The sequence below is a fragment of the Dasypus novemcinctus genome, chromosome 17 (genome assembly GCF_030445035.2).
Source record: "Dasypus novemcinctus isolate mDasNov1 chromosome 17, mDasNov1.1.hap2, whole genome shotgun sequence".
In the NCBI taxonomy this organism is placed as follows: domain Eukaryota; kingdom Metazoa; phylum Chordata; class Mammalia; order Cingulata; family Dasypodidae; genus Dasypus; species Dasypus novemcinctus.
The window spans coordinates 18,168,478-18,195,212 of record NC_080689.1 but is presented as its reverse complement, the minus strand read 5'-3'; the positions used below and the strand labels follow the sequence as shown (position 1 = coordinate 18,195,212).

Sequence of the window (26,735 nt, the reverse complement as noted above, 5' to 3'; positions counted from 1 at the left end):
GGGGGATGAGTGTCCCAGAGGCAGGGGTGGGGGTGTGTCTAGGCCAGGCTTCCTTTGCATCCCCAGCCCCCTGGTTCCTTCAGCGCTGCGCCTGCAGGCCCCCCTCTACAACTCACTCTTGGAGTTTCAGGGAGATTTCTCCAAGGGTCAACTGCTCAGCCTCCAAGAGGGGTCAGCTGCACCAAACCCTGATGATGAGAATTCATCTGGACAAACTACCCGCGCATGCGCCCCTTGTTTTCTAGTTCATGCCCACCAACTTTATCCTTGGATTTTGCATCTCATTGATTCATTTACTGATTCCTTTATCCAATGCGTTTACACACCGTTTACCAGGTGCCAAGCTCTGTGCTGGGAATTGGCTCCCCCTGGCCAGGAGCTCATGGTCAAGTGGAAGGGATGGACAGGGGACAGATTCCTGTTCTCAAATGTGACTCACACCCAGGCTGGAACCTTGATTCTGGTTTTAATTCCCAGACTTACCTTACCAGACTGCCTGGCCCCAGTGTGAGTGTAGGTACTTCTGTCTTGGCCGTGTAGCACAGACAGGAGTTAGGAGCTGCCCCGTGAAGGAGACAAAACAGCAGTAGACTGGCCCATGGAGGAGAAGGAACTCAGAGGTGTGTGGGAGTGAGGAGGCGGTTGGAGGGAGATGGCACAGGGGCTGGAACTGAGGGAGACAGGCAGGGTTTTGGCAGGTGGTAGGTCTTCCATGTGAAGGAACAGCCTAAGCAAAGAGAAGTGGAAGAGCCATGGCACTTTGTAGGAAACGGTCCGGTTTGCTTGGGATGGGGAGATAATCAAGGGGACGAGTGGGTGGGGGGAGTAGTTCTGGAAGGGAGCTTGTAGTCTCGTGGCACAGTCTTGGATTCAGGATAAGGAGCTTGGTGCTAATTGGGTAAACGGTGGGGTGTTTTCACTGTCATGCTGTCCTTGTGCCCGCACCCCGGCAGCTCTGGGAGATGCCCTAAGCAGCACAACCCTGGCCAGGACCACATTTTGGGAGCTCCTACGCAGGGATGGGGCCAAGATAGCACTGGGCAAGATGGCGGCAGGGAGCTGCAGTGTGCCCTGCCCTGAGCGAAGGGTGGATAATGGTACAGAACCAAACGTGTACTAACTGGGGGCTCTCCCAAGGGAGTCGAGTGTGACACAGGATCTTGGCTGTAAGGCGCCGGTGTCCTTGGCACTGGGTGTTGTCTTACACTGGAGAGCTTGTTTTAAGGCAAGGCAGGAGAGTCTAGAAGCAAGAACTGGTCCTGAGGGAAAGGAGCTGCTGGGGACCTGGGAAAGAGATCTGACTCCTTTTTCCCTGTTTTAGTTTGCTGAAGGCTGCTGAGGCAATGTAACAGAAACAGGCTGGCTTTTACACTGGGGATTTATTAACTTATAAGCTTACAGTTTCGAGGCTAGGAAAGATGTCCAAATCAAGGCATCAGGCAAAGCTTTCTCCCTGGAGACATGGCTGCCGGGAATCCTGGACTCCTGTCACATGGCAGGGCAACGTGGCGGCATCTGCGGTCTCATTGCTCTTGGCTTCTGGCTGCTCCATCTGGGGCTTTCTCTCCTAGCTTCTCTGGGTTCTTCTGTTCCTGTGCCTGTCTCTCCACGTATTCATCCTGTTTATAAAGGACTCCAGTGAGAGGATTAAGATCTACTAAAGTGGAAAGCAGATTTGGCTCAACTGATAGAGTGTCCGCCTACCAAATAGGAGGTCCAGGGTTCAAACCCAGGGCCTCCTGACCCATGTGATGAGCTGGCCCATGCACAGTGCTGATGTGCTCAAGGAGTGCCTCGCCATGCAGGGGTGTCTCCCGCATAGGGGAGCCCCATGCACAAAGCATACGCTCCATAAGGAGAGCCGCCTTGTGCAAAAAAAGTGCAGCCTGCCCAGGAATGGTGCCGCACACACGGAGAGCTGATGCAGCAAGATGACGCAGCAAAAGAGAGACCCAGTTTCCTGGTGCCACTGACAAGAATACAAGTGGACACAGAAGAACACACAGCGAATGGACACAGAAAGCAGACGACTGGGGGTGGAGGGGAAGGGGAGAGAAATTTGAAAAAAAAAGATCTACTAAAGTAATGGAATCTAAGGCCCTTAACTGAAGTGATCTAATCAAAAGGTCCCACCTCCCATTGGTTCACACCCACAGGAATGGATTAGCTCTAAGGACAGGATCTTTTCTGGGGTACATAGAATCTCAAACTACCACAATCCCCAGGCCCATTGCTGGGGTTCAGGTCTGAGTGCTGGTGCTGAGCTGCAGAGGTGGGGGCAGAAGAGCCAGACTAGCAGATGCAGCAGATATCTAGGGGTGGAAACTCACTCCAGGGCAGGTTAAAGGACTTGCCCAAGGCCAGTGCTGGAACTGAAACAAATTTAGCCCATCTGATTCTGCATCCATTTTTTGTTGTTGTTGTTTTTCTCTCACAGACATAAGAGCCCTGTTATGTTTGAGTCTGGTGAGTGAGTGTGAATGTACCTGTGATTGTGTTTGTGGAGTGAGGAGAAGAGGTGATACGTGAGAATTCTAGGTTTCCCAGTTAAGATCATTTGATGATTACCTTTTAACCTTGCTGGGAGGCATGTATTTCCATTAGCTAATGAATCAGTAGTGTCATTTGATGTTCTATCACCCAGGCCAAATCCTGATAGGCAGGGATGCTAAGAAGAATCTGGGATGACTTCTAAAGGTACCGAGTGGCTTTGTTCCAGGGCAGGTTTCCCTTCCTCCCTGGGTTTGCCTCCTTGACCACACACGGCCCGGGGGAATTCTCAGTGGAAAGAAATGTACAAGTGTGTTCAATGCCTAAGCTGGGAAACTGGCTTACAATGAAATATTTTGCCATGGGAAATTCATTCTACAAATTATTGCATGTCAGACTATTAGGGATATATCAGTAAACAAAGCAGATCAAAAGCTTTCCTCTCACCGAACTTACATTCCCCAAATGAGTAAATCCCACAGGTGGATGATTAGGAACTCACCTAACTGCCCTCCTCAGGTCTCTAGCACCTTCCTACTTATGGATCACTTACCAGGGAAGGAATGTTCCCTTTGCTAGCTGTGAGATTAAGCCCTGAACCGTGGACCCATGGTTTCAGTCACACCAAGGGGAATGCCATACCATTCTCTCTCTTTGCTTAATTATCTTTTCTGTTGTTAATTTAGTTTTTGGGTGTGTACTTTTAAAGGACAGGGGCAAAGGGCTGAGGAGGAGACCCTGGATTTGTACCCTGCATTCTGGCTGTTCTCTCTTTAGTGTTATGGGAAGCTCTAGAAAGGGTGACGCTATTAATACTACGAGGAGAAGATGGCATTGTTGACTTTGGCTGCAGCCCTTGCATCTTTCAGGGGCTGCATTGAATTCTTTGAGTTCAGTGGCTTTTAAAATCTGCCTGCAAGATCAAAATCTGCCCTAAGAGCAGAATCTCTTCATCATTTCTTAAGCAAGCTTTTTATGAAAGAGTAGCATACACCTAGAAAAGTACAGCTTGCAGAAGTTTTCCAAAGAGAACACACCCATGTTCCTAGATCAAGCATCTAGATCAAGAGAAGTTGTCCTTATGCCACTGCCCAGTCAGCACCTGCAATGTGTAGCTATGATCCTTACCAAACATGGAAATCAGTGAACTTGATACAAATGGAATCCCACAGTATATACTCTTGTGTGTGGCTCCCCTCATGCAAAATTGCATATGTGAAATTCATCCACACTTTCGCAAACTATGGTCTGTTCATCCTCATTGCTGCATAGGATTTCTTTGTATGAATCAATTTCAGTACGTTACAATTTGTAAGTTCTACTATGAATGCTCACTTGGGGTTTTTCCAGTTTGGGGCTATTAGGAATAGAACTGCTGTGAATAATCTTCTTGTCTTTTGGCGAACATTTATTTGTTTCTGTAGGACATATCCCTGGGAGCTTCTGTAGATGCTGCCAAATAGTTGAACAAAGTGATTAGAAGTGATTCAGCCCCCACCAGCAAAGTGCAAGAGTTCCAATAGCTCCATGTCTTTGTTACCAGTCACTTGGTGTAGCAGTTTGACATGGTTATGAATCCCAAAAATCAGTATTGGATTATGTTTATAATCTGATCTCTTACTGGGCGTGATTGAGTTATTATTAGGGTTTTGATTGGGCCATGTCATTAGGGCCATGTCACCAAGGGGTGGATACTCACAGATAAAAGGCATGGCAAAGGACAGAGTTGGAGCTTTTGATGCAAGGGTTTCTTAATGTTGGAGTTTGGATATTGGAGTTGGAAGCTGAAATCTTAAGCTGGAGCCCTGGGGAAAGAGACAGAGTTGTTCACCTGACAGTCTACAGCTGACCTTGTAGAGAGAGGCAAAGCCTAGAGAGCCTTGTGGTCTATAACTGACCTTGTGGAGAAAATAGAGGAGCTGAACCCAGAGGAGCCCAGGAAGCCTGAACCCTCACAGACGTTGGCAGCCATCTTGCTCCAACACGTGAAAGTAGACTTTGGTGAGGGAAGTAACTTATGCTTTCTGGCCTGGCATCTGTAAGCCCTTACCCCAAATAAATACCTTTTATAAAAGCTAACCCATTTCTGGTATTTTGCATCAGTACCCCTTTGGCTGACTAATACACTTGGTATTTCTGCTTTTTTCTTTTGGGGCTTTCTGGTGACCAAGGGGTGGTATCTTATTGTGGTTTATCAGTTTTTCACTGTTTATCGGTGAAGTCAAGCACCATTTGTTGGTTTATTGGCCATTTAAATTTTCTTCTTTGTGAAGTGCCTCAGTGGGTGTTTTGCCCCCTCTGTCTTCATCCTTTCATGCTTTTTGCCCAAGTCCCAAGCACAAACCCTGGATCGTCATCCCTCCTCAATAACCTGTTCCTTGGCTGATTAATTTTTGCCATTTTATCCCATGACTTGAGGCAGAATGGTGGAACGGGGGGACCAGCGGACTGAGCGTGGAAGACCTGGACTCTAGTTCAGACGTTGTCCAGCCTCCTTGCCTCTCTGGATGGCCGTGCCCTCACAGGAAGATGGGAGAGGGCTATTAAGGTCCTTCCAGCTCTGTCATCTAACTTGAGAATACTGCCAGTAAGAGTGCGCAGCAAGCGGCTTAAGGATGGAATCATATTGGAAGCTATTTCCGGAACCATAACGCCCTCCAGCTCAGCAGCGTCGCCCCTCCTGGAGCCCTTGGACCGATCTTTCTGCAACCACTTCCCTTCCTAACAGGACCTGAGGGTCTTGCAGAACCATCAGCGCTGTCCTTTTTCTTGCTGCCTTGCCCATTTTATTGCACGGCTGTCCCTGTCCCTTCGTGCCTTCCCTGCAGTGGAAGTCCCCCAGGGCTGAGATACAAGTGTAGGCTGGTTTGCTGCTGTCTTTTCACTTATCTGAAAGCCCTGGGATATATTCTACATGGCTACCGAAGAGCTGGTTTGTTCCTGGCTTTGGCACCTCACGTGGATTTGGGCAGCTTTGCTGCAAACAGTAGTGCCTGGCCCCTACTTTTCAGAGCAGAAGAAGGTGTTGGAACATGAGCACTTTTATGCCTTTAAAACCCAGGATGTGGTCATGTGCAGGCACCATTTCCCCCCAGCAGGGATGCTTGGCTTGACATGATGTAACACATTTGCGTCTAATGCCAGGAAGGAGCCAGGCTCACAGAATAAACTTGCGTGAATCCTGGCAAGGCTTAGGCTGGGACTGGGACACTGGGAAAATTTCTAACTCCTTGGAATAAGAAGCACCCACACCTTTGATTTCCACAAGACTCTGCGAAGTGCTTCTCCATCTCTTTCACATGATGCCTTCAGTAATCCTTTGGGTGAATGAGCGAGTCATTACCATTGCACAGCGAGGAAGCTGAGACCCAGGCCAGGTAACTAGTCAGCCAGGGGGCAGGGCAGTGTCTCCTAGCCTTGTGGGCTTTGAGATAAAGCATCTCTTCCACTTACTAGCCGTGCCTCTGGGTGAATTTCTCAAACTCTCCAAGCTTTGGTTTCTTCGTCTGTAAAATGGGATCATGCTGCTACTCACCTCCTGATTGCCCGTGGTAACTGTTGGCTGTGGTTATTATAGTGACTGTTAGCTGTGTTGTTATCGTGACTGGTAGCTGTGGGTATTACAGTGACTGGTTACTATAGTGACTGTTGTCTGTGGTTATGAGTGACCCTTCACTGGGGTTATTAGTGACTGTTAGCTGGGGTTATTAGTAGTCAGAGTAAAATTGGTATTCACAGCAGCTTTAGCTTTCAGACCCATGATCCTTCCACTCCACCGTAGCCTTAGGCAAAAGCAGGTCTGGGAGGTGGGCCAGAGAAGGTGACAGCTCCCAGAGAGGAGAGAGAGGGCACAGTGGGTGATCTGGAGGGGTCCTGGCTCAGGGCCCTGTCCCCCCACCTGTGAGTGGGACTGCTGTGGCTGCATGTGAGTCAGAGCTGAGCCTGGAATGAAGCCGGGAGCTGGGGAAGGGGCGCGGGGAGGGAGGTGGCGCCGCCTCAGCCTTGGCTCCCGTCACCGAATGTTTGACTTGCCTGAGTGTCAAACTGCTTTAAAAACCGGAAAGCAAAATAAGCAGCGAAGCAATTGCAACACCATGCCTGGTGACATTTGTACTTTGAAGGTTCTGGGGAGAGAAGCCAAGGCCAGCAGGCGGAGTGCTGTAAGGGCCAGGGCTGGGAAGCACCCAATGTGTTTGACAAGAGATGAAAAGAGCAGGAGAGGTGCTGACGGCTGTGGGTGGGAGAAGCTGTGGCAGGAGCCTCCGTGCCACCCGTGGTGAGAGACGGTGGGATGGAGCGACAAGCGCCACTGCAGGCCTGAGGGTGGCTCGAAAAATAACTGAGCATGATGATGTGGCAAAAGAGGGGGCTCCCCTGGGGACCAGCCAAGCTTTCTGTCTCTGCCAGTGAAGCGCAAGATCAATAAATGCCCCTTGCAGGTATCCCTAGAGGCCTGAGACCCCAACAGGAGTCCCTTATATCAGTGTGACCCTTTGTCACCTACAAGCTGCACCTACCTTGGACCCCAGCTGAAACCAGCCGGGTGTCTGTTCTGCTGCTTCCCTGCTCCTCCCCCTCCCCACCTGGGTTCATCCCGTGGGCATTATTTATTCCCCACCTCGCTGAGCCTGCCTGCCACCTCTTGGCTGTCGTCTGCCCCATCTCAGGACAGGCCCCTCTATGCACCCTTTGACCCAAGCCTAGACCCTCGGCTTCACCGCGGCCTCCTCTCTCCCCTGCGCTTTGCTCAGTCTGCCTTCTGCAGACCTCCTGGACTCTGGCCTTGCTGCCGCGCTAGGCAGGTGTCCCTGTCACCTGGGGGCTGCAGCAGCCCCCATCCATCTCCTGCTGGAGTCAAGCCCCAGACCTCCACCATAGAGAACTTTCCAAGTGCACACACACCGGTCCTCATCTGCAGCCTTTCCTGCGTCTCCATGGCTTTAGGCTCCGGCTCCCCCCTCGTCTCCCACCCCTCCTCTGGAAGCGCGCCCACCCCGGCTGGCCCGGTGGTTGCAGCTGCCTGACGGGACCAGGATGGTTCACACTCCACTCTGGCTTGGGAGCTTGGGCAGGGGTCCCCTCTCCAGGAAGACATCTTGGCCCCTCAGACTAAGTTCAGCAACTCTCCTGCCCCTGCCTACACCCACCTCTGAGCAGCACCCGTTACCCAGTGTCACCCCCTATCTCCCCTCCCAGTTGAGGCACTGGAGGGTAGGGCTGCTGACTTGTGTGTGTATTTCAGAGCCTGGCACAGGCCTCGTCCCCAGACTGTGCTTATCAGTGTCAGCGGACCACTGAGCTGGCCCCACTGACACCTCCGTAGTTCAACCATCAGGGGCTGGGGCTGCAGGAGGGGGACCAAATCCTTGCAACAGAGAGAGAAGATCACATCACGGGGAATTTAAAATCACCTTCACTGGAAAAAGAATTCTCAGTGTTAGCACATAAATCCTGGTCCATAAGCAGCAACACTTATTGATTGGACTATTTTGCTGACACATGGAAGACACATATGTTCTCGCAGTTGAGTCTCACAACAACATGCTCTGATCCTGGCTTTAGAGACAAGGAAATGGACTCAAGAAGGTTGAGCAGCTTGCCCTCAGGAGTATGAAAATGTGGAGAGTGGTCCCTATCCACGAGAAGGCAGTGCTGTACCCAGGAAGGGGGCACAGCTGCACAGAAAGGGAAATGGTGGCGCCCAGCAGCCTGGGAGACACACAGTGGAGGAAGCAGACTTGAGCTAAATATTACGTGATGGTTACAGCTCCAGCAGCCCTGGTCAGGAAGGTGGCAGGAGGGGAGAGAAGGGTGCAGGAGGTGGCCCGAGGACCCAGTTAGCAGCATCAGAGCCCACGCCAGGAACCGCGGGAGGCAGGCTGCAGACTTGCAGGGATGGTGGAAGCCTTGGGGTGCCTGCCTCAGAATCAAGTTTTAATTCCCAGGAGCTACGGAAGGTAGGGGAGAGGGCCGCATGTGTAAGGTGGTGTCTTAGGAAGATGAGTGTGGAAAGGGAAGGTAGGAATGGATTGGTGGGAAGAGGCGTCCGGAGGCCATTGCATTGTGCCAGGGTAGGGGTGAGGATCGGGTCTGGGACAGTGGAAGTGGGAGCAAAAGGAGGGGACAGCAGCAGCACTTGGTGCAGGGCTGACTAGCAAGGTGTCGGGTCCAGCTTTTGCTTTCTCCTCTCCACCTCCGGCCTTCCAGAAGGGCGCACTGCTGTGAGTCCACCAGAGAAGACGAGGTGGCACTTGGCCCTCAGCAGACCACTGCCAAGCTCAGTGGGCCGTCTCGCTGCAGCTCTGCTGTCCTTGGGCTTCAGGTCTAACCTCGGCTGCTTCAGGCAGAGGAATCTCCCCTCTTCAGGTAGGAGGGACTGCTTCTTCTCTGATCCTTCAGCTGGAGAGTCTGAGATGTGTCCTGAAATAGCTCAGGGAATATCAAGGGCACAAGTCATTTTTCACCAGGTGGGGGACAGCCAGACCTGTGGTTTTCCATCTTTCCAGAACCTTCCAGCATGCAGTCTTCTCATCAAGACAAAAGGCTGAGAGAAAGGCTTTTATGAAATAAAGCTTTGGGAGCCAATCAGTCTGGGGCACCATCAGAAGGGGGTCTAGTGGAGCATTTGAGAGCCCAGACCTGGGGCCAGAGCATCTGGTTTTATATCTAGACTCTGCTGCTTACTAACTGGGACCTCACAGTCTCCTCCACGATGAGAGAAGCAGTAAAGCTTGGAGAAGCACTTGGAACATCGTAAGGGCTTAATAAATGCGATCTTTTATCACTGTTGTACAGCGTGACTCAACCAGGGTTAAAAGAAGGCCTGTAGGAGCTCTGGTCCCGCACGCCAAGGAATCTTTTGCAGGAAACATTTCAAAAATCACCCCTGGCCCCCTCCACACTTCCTGGTCCCAGCCAGATGCTGCATGGGCCCCTGGAGAGCACTCTCTGCACACGGCCGTCCAGGTGGGGCTGGGCGCCCGCCCACTTGGGTGTTCCTGGCAGCGTCCCAAGAGAAGCCGCTTCTCAGCTCCAGAGCTGCTCATCTTCCTGTGTAGAAGGAGCAGCTGCCTCCCCACGGCATCCTCCAAACCTCACCACCCTCTCTCTTCGAAGGGGCCAGTCAACTTAGGAGACCATGCTTAGTTGTCTGGAAAAATGAAGGCCCTCTGGTGCATAGTGAAGCAACAGCCTTTCCAAGGAGGGCTCTAAATGCAGCCAGAATTGCCCACATGCTCCAAGCCCGGTGTGTGCTCAGAGCCTGGAAGCCCTGGCAGGAGGGACAAATGGGAGCACAGACTGTCAGCCTCAGTAGCACCCAACAGCAGGGTTGGGACTGCTGTTTGCAGAGCAGAGCCGGGGAGGTGTCCTGTCTGCCGGGTTCTGTGTTGATGGCGTCTGCAGAGGTGGTCAGACGGAGGCTTGGGATGATTTAGTTCAACAAGCCCTTGCACGGTAGTTTCAGATGCCATTGATAAATCAGTGCCTGTCTGATCCATGGAGTAGAGGGCAGAAGAGGCAAAGAGAGAGAGTTTCTTAAAGCTAAATTTTGCAATTTAGAGGAGTTTTTGGTATTCTGAGATTATGGTCCTCTCTGGTGTTTAAATACCCTTTCTTTTATGAAATGATGATGAGGGTAGGTGGTGAGAATTTTAAAGGTATTCTTTCTTGCAAAACAAAATGTTAGAAGCCTAATAATGATCTCTGTAATTTTAGTCATACAAAAAAATCCCAAAGTCTGGAAACCGTTGCTATATACATTCATATATAATTAATGTTCAGTTACTACGTCAGACAACGGTGTCCAATAGAAGGAGACATGAGCTACATAGGGTAAGTTTTCATTCTCTAGTAGCCACATTAAAAAATGAAAAGTAAAAAAAAAACCAGTGAAACTAATTTTAGTACTTTATTTAACCTGATATATCTGAATGTAAAAAATTACAAAGGGAATATTTTACATTCTTTTTTCATACTGTCTTTGAAATCTTGCATATATTTTAAACTTACAGTATATCCTTTTGAATCAGACACATTGCAGGTCTCCATAGCCTGGTGTGGGAAGTGGCTGTGGACTGGATGGTGCAGATGAGGAGCGGGGAGTGCCTGAGTCCCATGTGACAGGCGCAGTCTCTCCCTCTCTCATTGGAGGAAATGTGGTGCATGGTACCTGGGACTTTGATACCAGAGAATGTCGTCCCCAGCACTTTGAACCCAGCTATATAATTCCAAAGCTAGAGAAAATGCTTAGAGCTGTCCTCTGTCACCAGGTGCCTGTCCCTGATGTCTGCCCAGGACAGCCTTAGCCCATGCTCCCTCTTCTCCCAGCCACAACTCCATGCTCCAGCTTCTGGACTCCTGGTTTTGGTGACTGTGTGGTCTCTCTTCTCAGGATGACGACCTTGGCACCTCACTCAGCTTACAGCTCTGCAGCTTCCTTGAGCTGGAGTCGCCTGTACCTTGGTAAAGGACATTGTTCCCTTCAGCTGTGACCCCAGGGAAACCTTGCCCACCTCTCCCCCACTAATCCACATACTCGTTCATCAGACGTTTGTTGTCTGTCCACCCTGTCTGGGTGCTAAGGGCACAGCTCTGGGAAAGGTACCGGCCTTGCTGTCAGTAGAGGAGGCTGGAATAATATGGAATAATTATACTCCTGGGAAATAATTATGAGATGGGTGATTGCAGAGTCTTCAGGGAGCACATTGAAGGAGCCTTGCAGCATCATGAAATGCTTTCCAGGAGAAGCATTACAAGCTGATTCGAGAAGAGGAAGAAACAGCCAGGTCTCAGAAGAGAGGAGAAACAATTTCAGGCATAGAGAGAAAGTGCCTTCCGAGGCCAGAGGTCACGCAGAAAGTGGCTAGAGCTTTGAGGGTGAGGAATAAGAGATCAGCTGAAGTGGTGCCAGGTCGCTGAGGACGTTAAGCCATGGAGAGGAGTTTAAGCTTTATTGTGTGCGCAATTGGGAAGCACTGAAAGGTTTTAAAGATTTGCAGCTTTGAAAGATCTTTCTAGCTGCAGTGTGCAGGATAGATTGGAAGGAGATAAAGCCTGTTAGGAAGTTGCTGCAGTAATCCACAAAAGACGGGATTGGAAAGTAGGGAAATAGCCAGGTGGAGAGATAAGGAGAAACTGGTAGGATGAGGTTTAATTAGACTGGGTGTGGGGCAGGGAGAGGCAGCATTACTCAGGCTCTTGGGTCTGGGAAAATGGTGGATGGGATGGTGAGGTGGGGGTCACAGAAGGCCTGCAGGTTTGGCAGAGGGTGTGCGAACATCTCCATGGGACATTCAAAAGAAGATACTTCTCAGGATTTGGGTTAAGTTTATGGTAATTAGCAAACAGCTAGGAAGTTGAAGACGTAGAAACAAGAGTGATAATCCAGAGACAGTATAAAGATTTGGGAAGATGAAGACATAGGAAAGAATTTTTTTGGTAGTACTGGAATATAAGATGAAGGAAGGAGAGAGTAGATGTGGTCGAGCAGTTGAACACCTGCCTCCCACATGGGAGGACCTGGGTTCTGTTCCAGTGCCTCCTAAAGAAAACAAACAACCAGTAAAAACAACAGAGCAGACAATGAGCAAAAGAAAAAAAAGATGAAGGAAGGGAAAGGAGGAACACCAAGAGAAAACAGCTTAAGAAGAGGGTAGCTACTGTAGGTTGATTTCTCCAAAGCCAAGGGCAGAGTGCTGAGCATTTAATAAAATGTGTGACCTTCAATGCCAAATGCTACAGAGATGACAAGATAGAACTGAAAAGCTTCACGAGATGTAGCAACATAATTAAGTCATGGGACCTTAGTAGGGGTATTTTTGGGTGAGAGAGTGGCACCATCTGACTGGGGCTCCCAGGTCTAAGTGCCTAAAGGAAACTGAGGAAGTTCACTGCTAAGCACCAGAGGATCTCTGCCACTAGCCAGCAAGGTGACCTTGAGCAGACCAGTTCACTGTTTGAGTCTCAGTCTCTTCATCGTGAAAAAGGAGGGAGGAGGAGCTGACGTTTTCTAAACCTGTGTTTGATAGAATGTTAACTCTGTTTAATAGAATGTTAAGTGGTATGATTTGCTCAATATCTTTCCATTAAATATTTGAATTCCCACTGTGTGTGAAGATTGTATGTTGGGGGAAAATAATAATGAGGTGCAAGGGTGGGGACAGGGACAGGCTTTGAGGTCAAAGTTTGCTAAACTGTAGGCTAGCAGAACTTTCAGAACCTTTAATGTTAATGTGCATTGGTGTATCCCCAGAAAGGTAATCCAGTATTTAGCCTGTATTTACTATTTAGCAGACGTGTTTGACCTTTGTGCACTCTATCTGCAGAGCACACACAGCACGCAGCATAGGGCCCTACCTAGTTGAATGATCTTCTATGGTCACTTCCAGTCCAGTATTGCAGGAACCCAGGAGTTTGCCTGGAGTTAGAGAAAACCGTCCTCCAGCTGCTGTTGACTCCAAAATAGAGACAGAAACTGTGCCCTTAGGGAAGTCCAGACAATGTGCCCTCTTATGACAACCCCCCCACCCACCACCCATCACCAGTTAGGCTCCCGGGTTATCAGGAAAGACTCAGTGGAGAATACTTTCTTCTGGTATCACTATTCTAATCTATATCCAACAATTAATCTGATAGTTGAAATACCCTGGAACTGTCAAGATGGGACTTTCTTATAAATCTGATGCTACTAGAGGTAGGTCACTAAGAAGTCTAGGATGTTCTTCAAGGAACAAGACATGAAGCAGACCTTGAGCTGACATGGCAGATGGATTCCACCAAGGATGTGGCCATGACCTAGATGGGCCCAGCCTGAGACCTAGTCCCCTGCCCAGTGGCCTTGTGCTCCTGGAATAGAGGAATGTCTCTGATAAAGTCCAAGTCCGCCTTTCTTAACCTGGCTTCTGCAAGACAAGACAAGCCCTCATGCCCTAGGGCATTCATCATATGAAATCAATGAATTTCTCTAAACTTTTGGAAGGGTGACAGCTATGTACCATTCCTGGAAGAAGTGAGAAAAGAGTTATTTGAATGATTTCCTCTTTTCTGCTTAGGATGAGGAGCCTTTGAGGGAGTTGGATCTATAAGTTTAGAACAACCCCAAGAGAGACTACTGGAGAACTTCCCTCTGGTTGTAGGGGCCCCAAAGACATCTTGTATCTAGCAATCTAGCAACATCTTATGGAATGGAAGCCAGCTGAGCATGGATGTAGGGTCCTCTGGGGCCTCTGGGAACTTGTGGGGGGCTCATGATACCATCATGCTACTCTTCTACAAAGTACCCAAGGGAATTTACCTTCCGCCCCAGGGGAGTGAGAAACACTGACAGTCTTGTTTTTTAGGTAGCTAAAAGTGCTTGGATTCATCACATGGTACCATGTAACAAATTACATCCAAACTTAGTGGCTTAACACCACAGAGTTTACCATGTCACCGTTCTAAGGGTCAGGAATCCAGGGCTGGCTTAGGTGGGTCCAGACCTCGCTGTCTCCACTGACAGCAGTCTGAGGCTGCGGTCAGCTCAAGCCTCACCCAGGGGAGGATGTGCTGCTGAGCTCACACATGTGGTCATTGGCAGGAGTCAGTCCTTTGTGGGCAGTGGACCGGAGGCCACACTCTGTTCCCTGCCACGTGGACCTCTAACATGGTTGATTGCATCCTCAATGCATGCTCAGTGAAAAGCAGGGAATCCAAGCCTTTTGTAGCCTAATCACCAAATTGACACTTCCATCACTTTTGCTATATGCTGGTACTTAGAAACAAGTCACCAGGTTCAGTGCACACTCAAGAGGAGGTGGGCATTGAGGGCCATCTTTGAAAGCAGTCGGCTGCAGTGCCCACATTCCTAAGCAATTCACTTCCCTGCTTTGTCCCACTTCTCCCCTTCCTGGCATAGTGGGATTTAGTGACATGCTCAGCAGTTCAAATGTGGCAGTGTTATAGAACAGCAAATCTCACCATTATTTTAAGTGTTCTTTTATGTGACACAAGATTTCTGTAATACTAAGTGAGGGGGGCTGTTGAGGCAAGACATAGCAATATATGTTTATCTGAATGAACAAATTAATCTGCATGTGAAATCCCAGTGAAATTGACATGAAATAAAAATTTCATGTCTTATAGTAAATCAGTGTTGCGCATGAAATGAGATTAAAAGAAATTTCTGGTTTTACAGTTGTCCCATGTTTTATACTGCTGGAATTTTTTCTCTTCTAAAGAGTTGTTTGAACCTAGGGCCAGGCATGGATTTGGCATTTTCTTTTTTTCCTTCTGCTTATAGTTGAGAGCAGACTTCCTTACCTTGAACTGAGCTGGGGATATATTTGATTTCTCAGCTTTTCACAAACAAATCTATGATTCTAAAAGCCCGCAGCAAGTTCTTGATCCTGTCCCGGGGGAACGGCATTCTGGAAAGGTCACTGAGCCGAGTGTTGTCCCTCTCGTCCTTTCTTCCTCCCACACATCAGCTCTAGGTTGGGTCCAGGGGCAGGAGCAGATACCACTCTCCACAAGGCCTGGTCAGGGTCGCGGGGGATGCAGTTGAGAAGGAAGTAAGAGAGGGGGATCCACAGAGCGCCGCTGCCTGGGGGCCGCGGGGGACCGAACCACGTGCCCCAACAAGACCTGCTGCCCATCTTAACGCGTCTTCCGGTGGGCGTGAACCCATCTGTACACCGTGCCTTCGAATATGTTAAGGGCGAACAGGCCCTTTGAAGATCCTTTTGGGTATGGACAAACTGCATGAGGCTGGACCTAACTAAGAGAGGAAATTCCGACTCGGCGAAGGCCACACCGGAAGAGGCTGGAGTCCTTAGGGAGGGCGGGAGAGATGCAACCCGGGAAGCCGAGGGCGGCCACGAGGAACCACCAGAAGGCTACGGACGTGGGGGAAAGCGTGGTCGGGCCAACCTCCTTGAGTTTCACCTTTCTAGCCTGCTAAATCTTGGGGCAATCATTGCCTGTCCTCTAAGCTAACCCACTACGTGGTGCCTGTCGTGGTGGCCCTGGCTAACTAAGATACTCAGAGTTCTTTCCCCACCCTGTCTTTTGCCCGTTGTTTCCCGGGGCCTTTGGGGCTCTCAAGTCCCATTGATTTTCTCTGCCTGGCTCTGACCTCTACGGGTGGCTTCGGAACTGCAGCAATTGGAGGAATGAGCTGCAGCTTTCTATGTGGGGAACAGCTGTTAACGTGAGCCGTTCACCCAGGGCCGCCTCGCGGGCTTCTCCTCGCCCACACTTCCTAGCTCCATTTGGGCAGAGGATGGGAGCCTCTGAGGCTGCCCCTGCGCTGGCTCAGCCAGCAGCTTCCCTACCAGGCGCAGCAGCTTGTTTCCCCCTTTTGGGCAGGTCATTGCAAATGCTGATTTCCAGAGCTGAGTGGAATCTGCTTCTTCAGGTAGTGACTAGCGTGTGGACACAGGCCCACAGGGGCATGGAAGAGCCCTTATGCTGAGAAACAGGGCAGGCCGGCGTCCACCCTGATCCTTAGAACAATCCAGGCCAGGGGCTTGATCGTGTGGGTGAGAGAGCAGCACCCTGGGCCCGCTGGCTGGCTTCACATCCCCTTCTCCAGCTGTCTGGCTTACATCCCTGGGCCTCAGTTTCCTCACTGGGGAATTCACAGAACAGTAGCCATCTCCTGGGGTTATTGTGAGCATAACCTGGCCATCGGGGCTCCACAAGAAGTAGTTGGAAAACATCCCATGACATGGAGATTGTCACCACTTGAAATCGGGACACTGAACCTTAGAGAAGTGAAGCGACTGCCAGCCTTCTTAGCCACCGACGTTTGACGCTAGTGCGTCCCGTCCCAGGCCCTTCTGATTTCTGCACATCAGGCTGTTTGACCGTCCCCTTGACTGTCTCCTGTCCTTGGTCTCCTCCCTTCAGAAGTTGCTTTGCTCAGGCTTGGAGCTGTGGGTAATTCAGGAGGGGCTGGGGCAGCTCTCCTCTACTTAGGCATTTTAGTAACCCTAACGAGCGCCTCCGCTCAGCGTCAGTGACTTGGTCTGTCTCTCCAACACTCCCTCCCGTTTCGATGCCTGAGATTAAAATCCCGGATATGTACAATTTATACCCAAGTCTTTTCTCCCATGAAGGCAGCACAAGGTAGGAGGGAGACTGTGTGCCTGGCAGTCAGAGGCCTTGGGTCCAGCCCCAGCGGGCCAGCCCAGGAGCCATGGGGAGCCTCAGCTGTTCACTGATGCAATGTGCAGGACAGCGACAGGACAGCATTTCCCTTCAGGGTGACTGCCAGTGTTTAACAAGCTGGCCTAATAAAATAAGCACATCATCCCAGGACTGTGACAGCTGACAGCAGTCGTCACTCTGTGCTGCTGACATGCCCAAGCTGTCGCGTGTCCAGGAGCCGGGGCTGGCGGTGCGCGGTGATTGGCTGGTGGAGAGAGGGGCAGGGAGATGCTTACACCTGGTGCCCTGGGGCGGGCATCTAACCACTGTCCTCTGGAAGCCTCACTTGCCAATCAGTGACACAGAACACTCAAGAGATCGACAGTCCGGAAAGCACTCAAGTTTCCCTTGAACTCGGAGACATTGAGAGACTTCGTTGCTTCCTTCTTTGTAAAACAAAAACCCAACTCCATGTCAAGAATCAGATGGGAGGACCGCATGTTACTCCTGAGCTGCCGGGTAGCTCCGAGAACCTGCCTTCTCACAGCAGCACCTGCCCCTCTCCCTGGTTCCAGGAGAGCCCTGGGGTGTCCCCCACACCCATCTCTCTTGCTCGCTTGCTTTTCTCTCTGGAAAAGCCTCTGAATTTTTAATAACTGATGAACACGCTCTCTCTTTGTCCACCAGCACTGGGTCACAATGCTTTTCATTTCCCTCATGCCCTAACAGGTCTCGCTCTGGGATTGATCTTTACAATCCCTCTCCTAGAAAGCCCACGTCTGGGCAGCGACTCCTCTCGGTGTCCAGTTTAGAGGATTCTTCTCGCCTCTCAGCCAGGGTCAGTTGCTAAGCGGGGCTGTGGGTCTTGGATAGTAAGTGGCCCGTGCACGGGGGCTAGAGGCCCTGCTCCAGCTCCATTGCCAAGTCCTCCAGGTCCTTGACCGTGGAGAGTTTACCAGGGACAGGCATCAGAGCAAGAGTCCCGGTACCTGCGCTCAGCTAAGCCCAGTCACCCACCAGCTGTGTGGCCTTGAGTGAGAGCCAAAGGCTCAGATTTTCTCATCCTTACGGTGGAGATACTCGCCAGGGTGTTGTGACGTTAGAGGAGACCAGGCACAAGCAAGGGCTCCGTGAGTGGTCAGCTGGGCCAGAAGGAAGGTTCCAGGCCCTCCTGCCTGCCCTCCTGGGCCTGTGCACATGGGAGGAGCCTCAAGGACAGGCTCCCGCCGTCCTTTATTCTGCAGGCACAGAGCCTGCGAGAGGCTCAGAGCAGCTCAGTGCCCTGGGGCACGGCCATCCTGCCCAGTTTGGGAGGCTGGGCTGGGTGTCTCCAGGGTGTGTGATTCTGCGCCTAGGCTCTGTGCGGTGCCTGGAGGCTGGGCCGGCCGCTCCCGTGTGGTGAGGGTCCTTTCAGCTGCCTTTTCCTCTGTGCAGTTAAACACGGGGGCTCTGCACGCATTTTCCCAGGCATCACAGCGAGCCCCGAGGAGAGGGGTTTGTCCCCACTCGACAGGGGACAACCTTGGCAGCAAGGCTCGGAGAAGGTAAATGACACATCAGAGGCACAAACAGCCAGTTCTTGGCACATCCAGATTCAAATCCAGGTCTGTCTGGCGTCAGAGCCCAGGTCCTCTTCACCAGCATCGACAGCGCTCTTTGTCCCCACTTTCTCCTCTCACCTCTCTGTGTCCCCTGGTCCCTCTGATTGGACAGGATGGGGCCTCCTGCCAAAGACAGCACTCCCCTAGGGTCCAGAGGAGTTGTCTGCAGGTTTGGACTTGATTTTAAAATACTGCTGCGAAGTGGTTGTGGCTCAACTAATAGAACGTCTGCCTACCATATGGAGGGACCAGGATTCGATCCTCAGGGCCTCCTTGACCCGTGTGGAGCTGGCCCACGCACAGCGCTGATGTGCACAAGGAGTGCCGTGCCACGCAGGGGTGCCCCCACGCGCAAGGAGTACAACCCGCGAGGAGAGCTGCCCTGCATGGAAAAAGCCCAGGAGAGGTGCCACACACAGAGCTGATGCAGCGAGATGATGCAACAAAAGAAGTGACCAGTTTCCCTGTGCTGCACGGCAAGAATGCAAGCAAACACCAAATACACAGTAAATGGACACAGAGAGCAGATAATGGGGGGAAGGGAGAGAAATAAATTAAATAATCATAAAAAAAATACTACTGCTACTGGTGCTATTAATGGTCAAGCATCTTCTATCACTCACCATAGTAATAACCTGGGGAGAACTCTGCAGGTTAAGAATCAGTATGTCCATTTTACAGCGGAGGAAAGTGAGGCTGGAAACATAAAGCCAGAGGTCCAGGCTCCCAGCTGAGCCTCAGCTACAGAACGACTTCGTGACTTTCCGCTTAACTGGCCCGTGCTTCCTGACTGTCTGCTACCATCGGCTTCTGGTTACCACGCAGTGAGAACCTGCAGCTTTGGCAGGAGAGGTTTGGGCCGGCGCCTCTGCTATACAGACGAGCAGACAGCATCCCGGGGAGGTGGGTCACCGGCGCAGTGTCCCACATCTGGCCGGGGCATCTGGGCCCCCAGGCCGGTGTTCTAGGAACATCCTCGCTGAGCCTGTGATGCCCCACCCCGTCCTGTCCTGCCCCTTGACCTTCTCCTCCACCCCCAGTGGGGTGACAGCCCCCCTCTGCCAGCTCCCCTGGCTCGTGGGCTGATCCCCCCCTGTCCCCCTGGCCAGATGCTCCACGGCAGGCAGTGTGGCCCCTGGCCCCTAAATCTCTCCCAGGATCACCACGTGCCCCTGAGCTGGGCTTGGGGCCCCTCCCGGGGCGTGAAGGAGAAGCCGCGCCCCAGGAAGTGCCCAGGCCCCTGCAAGGGGGTCTCACGGCATCACCCCGCGGGCCGGGGGCCGAGCAGCTGTGGAGCTTGGTGTGCTGCAGCCGCAGCAGCGGCAGGCGTCTGAGCCCCTCTCTCTCGTCCCGCCCCATAACCACACCTGGGCGAGTCTGGGGCCCTGCTCGTGCCTGCACTGTGTTCCCTTCCTCTAGCCTCCTAGGCTGCTGGCTGTGCCCTCTGCGGCCTCGTGCTCTGCCCAGGGCTCCCAAGCCCCTTGCCCCGTCCTGGGCCAGGCAAGGACCGGCCCCCCCCACCCCTCCCTCCCCAGCTCAGTTGGATCTGCACCCCCCCACAGGCAGGTCCGGGACAGCAGGTGCCCCCGGGCCTGAGAGGCCAAGCCCCTTCTCACTGACGGCGGTTTCAGTGCATTGGCCTTCCTTTTTATTCATTATCTAATACATAACAAATGGCCCCAAAACTTAGTGGCTTGAAGCAACATCATCACTGGCGCTCTCACGGTCCCTGTGGGTGGGGAATCCGCGGCGTCCCGGCCAGATGGATCTGCCTCGGAACCTCCGCGTACAGCGGCAGCCAGGGTTGTAAAGGGGCTGCAGTCATCCTCGGCGGGCGGCCCCTGCCAGGGGGCTCGGCGGCCTCCCTGCCTCTCCTCCAGGGCCTCTCTCCACGGGCAGGGCAGCCGCTGTCCTTCCAGGGGACCGAGGAGGAGCCTGCAGTGCGCTGACACCCCACACTGTGGCTTCCAGTGTATTCTGTTGGTCATGGGAGCTGGCCCTGATGCAGTGATAAGTGCTGGAAGCCGACTCTAATTTTCAGCTCTCCTAGGGACATATTTCCTGACGTCCTTTCTCCTGACCTTTGTGAATGGACAGCTGGTATACTGAAATCCTGCTGTGGGATCACAGAAGTAGACAAGGCCACGAGTCCTCCCCTAGGAGAGCTTGTAGTCGATTGGGACTGATAGCCTCATCACTGGTGGTGTTAGACGAGAGAGATGGAAGCACAAAGGACAGATGTTGACCTGTCTTGGGGCATGTGGAATGCCTGGACAGCAGAGGGGATATTTGCTTTGGGTTTTATAGGATGAATAGGAGCACCTCGGATGGAGAAAGGAGGAAGGACATTCCTCCATCCAGAATGGAGTGAAAAATAATAAGAAGTGATAAGAGCAGAGGAGGCTGCAATTGTGGAAGATCTTGAAGGTTGGACCAGGTGTTTGGGCTTATACATCAGGAGACACTGGAGGGTTTTAAGCCAGAGGAACTGTGTGGAGGATCAGATATGCCTGGCAGGGGGAGCTGGAGGCAGCAAGACTGGCCAAAGTGGCTGCTACAGTCATCCCCGTGAGGAGTGACAGATCTTGGAACTGCGGTCATGGACTGGAGCGGAGGGGTGGATTCGGGAGGATTTTATTAGGGGGCACTAACAAGGCGGGGTGAGGAGGCTCTCGAAGGTCCTAGCTTCCCTCTTCCCCGTCTCTTCCTCTGGGCCGTCCTTCCTCAACTCTTGGCCCCGCGGAGGACCCAAGCCCAGCAGCCCCTGGACAGGGGCTCCAGCTCCTGGGCTTTCTCGTTGAATATGTTCGCTGGCCAACACCGGGCACCTGCAGTGCTGGTTCTTGCAGAAAAGAACTTTAGAATTATCGGGGGGGCCCAAGGAACATCAGGCCGCTTGGTCTGGGGCTGAGGTTCTTGTGTTTTAAGCTCAAACTTCCTTGGAAATCTATTGAAAACTGAGAACTATGTTCCCCCAACAAAAATGGACATTTACAGGTTTGCTGGCAACTTCGGAGGGGTCCTGTCCCCTGGAAGCCCATCCTTGAGTCTCAGGACCCCAAATTAAAAGTCCTGGCCTAGGAAGAAACTGGAAAACAAGTGTTTGACTCCCCAAACATCTGTTATTTATTTCCTCTTTAACACCCACCTCCCCCATAATTGGACAACTTCTGAAATAGCGTGGAACAGGAGGAAGCATTTACCCAGCGATAGCCCCTGGTGGCACCAGCCTCACTTGGCAGGTTTATTTTCATTATTATAGTCATTTTCAGGCTGCAGGCTACAATTTTCACTTGCAGCGAGGTATTAAATTGAAATTACCCCAGATGTAATTGTCATACAAAATAATCCGGGACACGTGGAAAGGAAAGCTTTGAGATGGGTTTTATTGCTCATGCCAGGATTTTAGGGCTCTGCCACTTGGAACAAGTCAGATTTAGGTGGGGAAGGGCTGGGACGGGGGCAGCGGGACTGGGTGGGCTGGGGCTTTGGGCCTTGAAGGAGGAGGGTCCTCTGCAGGCTGGGACCTGCGCTGTGCCCAGAGGCACGGGCAGAAGTGCTGGCAGCTCACAGGCTGGGAAGCTCAAGACTTGGCCTTTGGTGTATTTAGCACAGATAGATTTCTCTGTATCAATTTAATTTGACTGCAAGCCCTAATGCCCCCCAGGTGGGGGGAAAGTTAGCTTCAGTCATTCTCGACGCTTGCTCGGCGCTCTCAGGACCCCCTGGGATCTTAGCCACGGCTGCAGCGGGGAGGCCTCCCCAGTGCCAGGCATCGGTCCCAAGGGGGAGTCCCACGATGGCCCCGGTGCTGGCCCTTTGGGCTGGCTTCGTGCCCAGGGGTCTTACCTGTCCTGCTGCCTCTCCCCCCAGGTGCTCCATGCTGATATACTGTGAGAAGCTCCCGCCCACCAGCATCATCATCACCTTCCACAACGAGGCCCGCTCCGCCCTGCTCCGCACCGTGCGCAGGTAAGACGGCCCGGGGTTGGGTCCTGCCCAGCGCTTCCTGGGTGGGCGTCCGCCATGCCGCCAGCGGGTGGGGCAGGGCCGCCCGGGGGAGTCCTCAGCATTGGCTTTACGCACTGCCTGACGTCTGTTCCAGGCCCCGCTTCTCCTGCAGCCTCTCGGGCGCTCAGGGCGCCTAGTTTGGGCCCCGCTCTTCCTCTCACAGGTGACCCCTGTGGGTGTGGCCTGCGGCCTGCATGGCTTTTTATTTTTTTTAAAGATTTATTTGTTTTTTAAACTTTCTCTCCCTTTCCCTGCCACTCCCCCCCCCCAGTTGTCTGCTCTGTGTCCATTCGCTGTGTGTTCTTCTGTGTCTGCTTGTATTCCTGTCAGTGGCATCCGGAATCTGTGTTTCTTTTTTCTGTTGTTGTTGCATCATCTTGTTGTGTTAGCTTTTCCGTGCGTGCGGCCCCACTCCTGGGCAAGCTGCACTTTTTTCACACTGGAAGGCTCTCCTTACGGGGTGCACTCCTCGTGCATGGGGCTCCCCTACGTGGGGGACACCCCTGTGTGACAGGGCACTCCTTGTGCACATCAGCACTGCGCGTGGGCCAGCTCCACAGGGGTCAAGGAGGTCCCGGGCTTGAACTGTGGACCTCCCGTGTGGTAGGCAGATGCCCTATCCATTGGGCCAAATTCACTTCCTGCATGGCGTTTTGATAGAGAATGGTCCCAGCCCCTGCTGCCTACAGAAGGCTTGGAGCACAGGCCTGAAGACTTAGCTGGAATTCCCAGCCCCGGTTTCCAGAAGACTCTGGCTGTTTCGGCTATCTTCTCCCTCAACATCATCTGCTTCTTCACTCCTATGGCAGCAGCAGCAGCCCTGCCCTGCCTGCCCTCCTCTGGGCTGGGAGAGTTGGGGGAGCCCTTGCTGTGCCCATGTCACAGCTGAGGAAACTGAGACTTGGAGACAACCAGTGTCCGAGCATACTCAACAGATGATGGGGAAGCAGGCTTCCAACTTTTGCACACCTATTTCAGAGCCTCTCCTCTTGGTGGCCTCACTGGACAACACTAGTCCCCGGAGGTGGCATTTCGGGACCTCTGGGGTCCCTGCAGGGCTGAGGGGAGGATGGGCCCTGCAGAGACGTGCCCACAGCACCTCCATGCCCATCTGCTGATACAGGGCAGGCAAGTCCCTTCCCAGCTTCTCAGACAACCCCCTAGTTCTGCAGAGGAGACGAGATTTAAAGGCAGCCAAAGAGAGTACACCAGGGACAGCAGAACCTCTGGCCATTTCCATCAAACAGCCCAAAACTTTCTTCCTCCTTCCCAACCGGGCAGGGCCTGGGCAGGCAGGGAATTTCCAGGAGAGAGGGAATGGCAAAAGGTCTGCGATGGGAGGTGTGGTCCGCTGCAGGCCCTGGGGAAGCCCCTGCCATCAGCTCCACCTGTGAAAGGCCAGCGCAGCCTCCGAGGCCCAGCAGAGACCCCCTGCTGGCAGCCTGATCTTTCCAGCGAGGGGGCAGTGTGCTCCTGCTCAGTGCCTGTGGCACCTGCCTCCCACCAGCCCCGGGCCTGGGTTGGCTTCTGCCTTCCCTGGCAGCTGCCTGGCTCGAGTGGGACTTCCCCACGAAGTGCCAAGAGTCCCAAAGTGCCGTCAGTGTCACCGTGGCCACATGGTACATTGAGAAAGTGCGTTTCTGATGTGTGCGTGGCATGAGGGTGTCTGGGGATCAGGCGTGGGGATGAGCCCATCTGCCTCAGTCTCTTCTGGTGAAAAGAGGAAGGCGTTTCTGGGCTCTGCAGGTGAGCAGGCGAGTGGCTGCCAGCGGCTGCCGACCTGGAGCTCCGCCCTTGGCCGCGGGAATCAGCAGGCTTAGGGCATCCGCCTTCCTGGCCACGCGTAGTGACTGCTCCATGAGCGCACTGGTCATCCCTGCCGGGGTCTCTGTGGGGACTTGGGCAGCATGGAGACGTGACGCTGAGCGTATGGCCCGTCGGGGGCTTCCTCGGCTCTCCCCCGGCATCCCCCGCCCTCTCCCAGTGCCGGCAGCAGGGAGCCCGTTACTGCAGGGGCTGCGTCTTAATCACCTCTCTTAACCTCTCCCAGCTCGGTTTCCTCATTACCGAGCTGGGAATGATAACTGTGTGGTATTACCTGTGCAGGGGGCCACCTAGGGTCACCGTGAGCCCAGATGGGCTCATCCAGGTGAAGGGCTGCAGGCGCAAGCACTTGGTAACCCTTAGCCGTATCTGCGCTGCCAGCAAGTGCTCTAAAGGAAGGGGATTGGGCAGTCCTACAAGGGCCCCCTAGGTGGTTGGAGGACCTGGTGGGACCCAGTCCTCCCTCTTCCCAGCTGTGTGACCTTGGGCAGGTCACTTAACCGCATCTGTAAAAACAGTGATGACGACGTCGCTCATCGGTCAGGTTCTACCTCATTTCTCAGGGCACGACCTGGGGCCCTTCGGGGGCCTTGAGACATGGGGTCTCCCAGCCCCCCACGCCTCCCTCCCCCTGTGTCACCATTCAGATGCCTCACTTCCAGCTCCAAGGGATGTTCTCCCTCCTCTGCCTGCCCGTTCTATATCACGATAGTGATGACAACACTTAATGGTTCTGTGCTCAGTGTGCGGGAGCTTTGTGTCCACAGAGCACATTCTACCTCGCTGAAGCCTTGTCCTGCGGTGGGGCCTGGGGTGACCTGAGGCCCAGAGCCAGGGCCCGGGAGGCGGAGCAGCTACGACACAGGGTTTCCGACATTGGGGTGGGAGTGACGCACGGGGGCTGCACCGAGGCCTGGGCCCTGTCATCCCTGCACCCTGGAGGAGGCGCAGGGCCCATCCACACCGTCCTCTTCAGAAGGCGTCCATGAAGCACCAGGCGGCGCACCAGACGTCGCCGGCCGGTCGACAGAGAGAGCCCAGGACCTGCCTCCGGCCCCCTAGGAGCTTCCGACTTGAGCCAGACCTCCTGGCTCAGACCAACAGCCAGCTAGGAGGACAGGAATGACCGCGGTGGGGCAGGAAAGAGAACTTCCAGAAACTTCCACGGCCACATACCATCTGCCTTGTGACTCTCTGCCTCCTTTCACTCCCCACCCGGCTGCACGAATAAATGGCTGGCCAGCGAGAGGGGGCTAAGTAATGAGCACTTCCTTTCTCTCGTCATTAACAAAATGGTCCTCTCTGAGGTTTGCTTCATCTTGACCTTTCCAGAATTCCGAATGTCCTTGCCGTCAGGTGCTCACAAGGGACACATGCCCGAGGGACTGAGCAGCACCGCAGGGGCCCCCTCCCTTCCCTCCCCGCCACACCTGCCCCGCGCCAAGCCCAGCTCGTGGCCTCTCCGTCGACCCCTGCCAGGGCCCTCTGGCCTCGAGCCCCCGAGCTTCGGGGGACCCGGGGTCCAGGAAGGTGTAGGGGGGCTTTCAGAGCCAGCCTGAGGAGGCAGGTGGGGTGGGGCTTCAGGACCAATCAGAACCACGATGAATTAGGGGCTTTTCTCACTTAAGGAGAGCAAATAAGACCCGCCGAGGGCTTCCCTTAGCCGACCTCACAGCGCGCGGCTGTGTGTGTGCAGCCCAAGAGCTGGCGCTGCCTTCCTCCCCCGCGGGCTCTGTCCTCCCCGGCCGCCAGGCCTCTGCAGCTCGTGTCATTGCTTTATATGTCCTTTGTTGCAGTGCCCCAGATGGAGCAGGGCAGTTTAGCAGGGCGGGTGGGAGTAAGACAGGGCCACGTGCCTGCATCCCCGCCCATGCTGGCCAGCTGTGTGACCCTGGGTAGACCCCTTAACCTCTCCGCGTAGGGGTTAAAGCAGCACCTTCCTCGCATCCTTGCGGAGAAGTCTGAGGCCTTGAGAGAGGCAGAGGACTGAGAGCAGGGCTGCCCCTGGTGTGCCCGGCGGGTGGCAGGAGTGGTTAGGAGCCGCTCTGCCTGTGGGGACAGTGGCGTTCTAAGGCAGCGGCTTGCCCAGCTGAGCGGGAGTCAGAGGCTGCTGGAGGGCTTGTGGAAACACCGCTTCTCAGGCCCCATGCCCGCAGAATCTAAGTCAGTAGGTCTGGAAGGCTTGAGCATTTGCCTTTCTGTCCAGTCCCTAAACAATGCTGAGGTAGCTGGGTGGGGAACATACTTTGAGAACCACTGCTGAAAATCATGCCTGTTACTCCTATTAGCTTAAATATCATTATTCTTATCAATGTGCACGTTGCAGGAGCAGCTGCTTGCGTGCATAGCTTGTGCCTGAGAGGTGGGTGGAAGGCTCTCCCACGTGCAGCCGAGGCATGGGTGAAATCTTGGTGCAAGCTCTCCCGGGTAGTGCACAGTGGGTGCAGGATCAGCACCAGAACCAAGTCACTCCAGAACAGCGCAGCTACCACTGGCCGGCCTCAGCCCTTCCTTCAAGCAGCGTTTATGGAGCTTTTGATAAAAACCTGCCTGCCTGGAGCACCGTGGAGCAGCAAAGCAATTTCAAATATATTTCCTCATTTCATACGCACAGAAGCCTGTGAAGTAGGTCAAGTATTAATATCGTGTGCATTTACGAGGAAGATGTAATTACAGAAGAAA

The 26,735-nt window shown here is 53.2% G+C and overlaps 1 protein-coding gene across 1 annotated transcript in view; it reads left to right on the top strand.

The window, feature by feature from the left end:
- LOC101428818 (calpain-13) overlaps positions 1-26,735 on the top strand; it is a 389,789-nt gene that overhangs the window by 137,529 nt on the left and 225,525 nt on the right. The window contains exon 3 of the mRNA XM_071208756.1: positions 22,092-22,190. Within this exon, the coding sequence (XP_071064857.1) occupies positions 22,092-22,190 (99 nt within the window). The remainder of the gene's footprint in view (positions 1-22,091; positions 22,191-26,735) is intronic.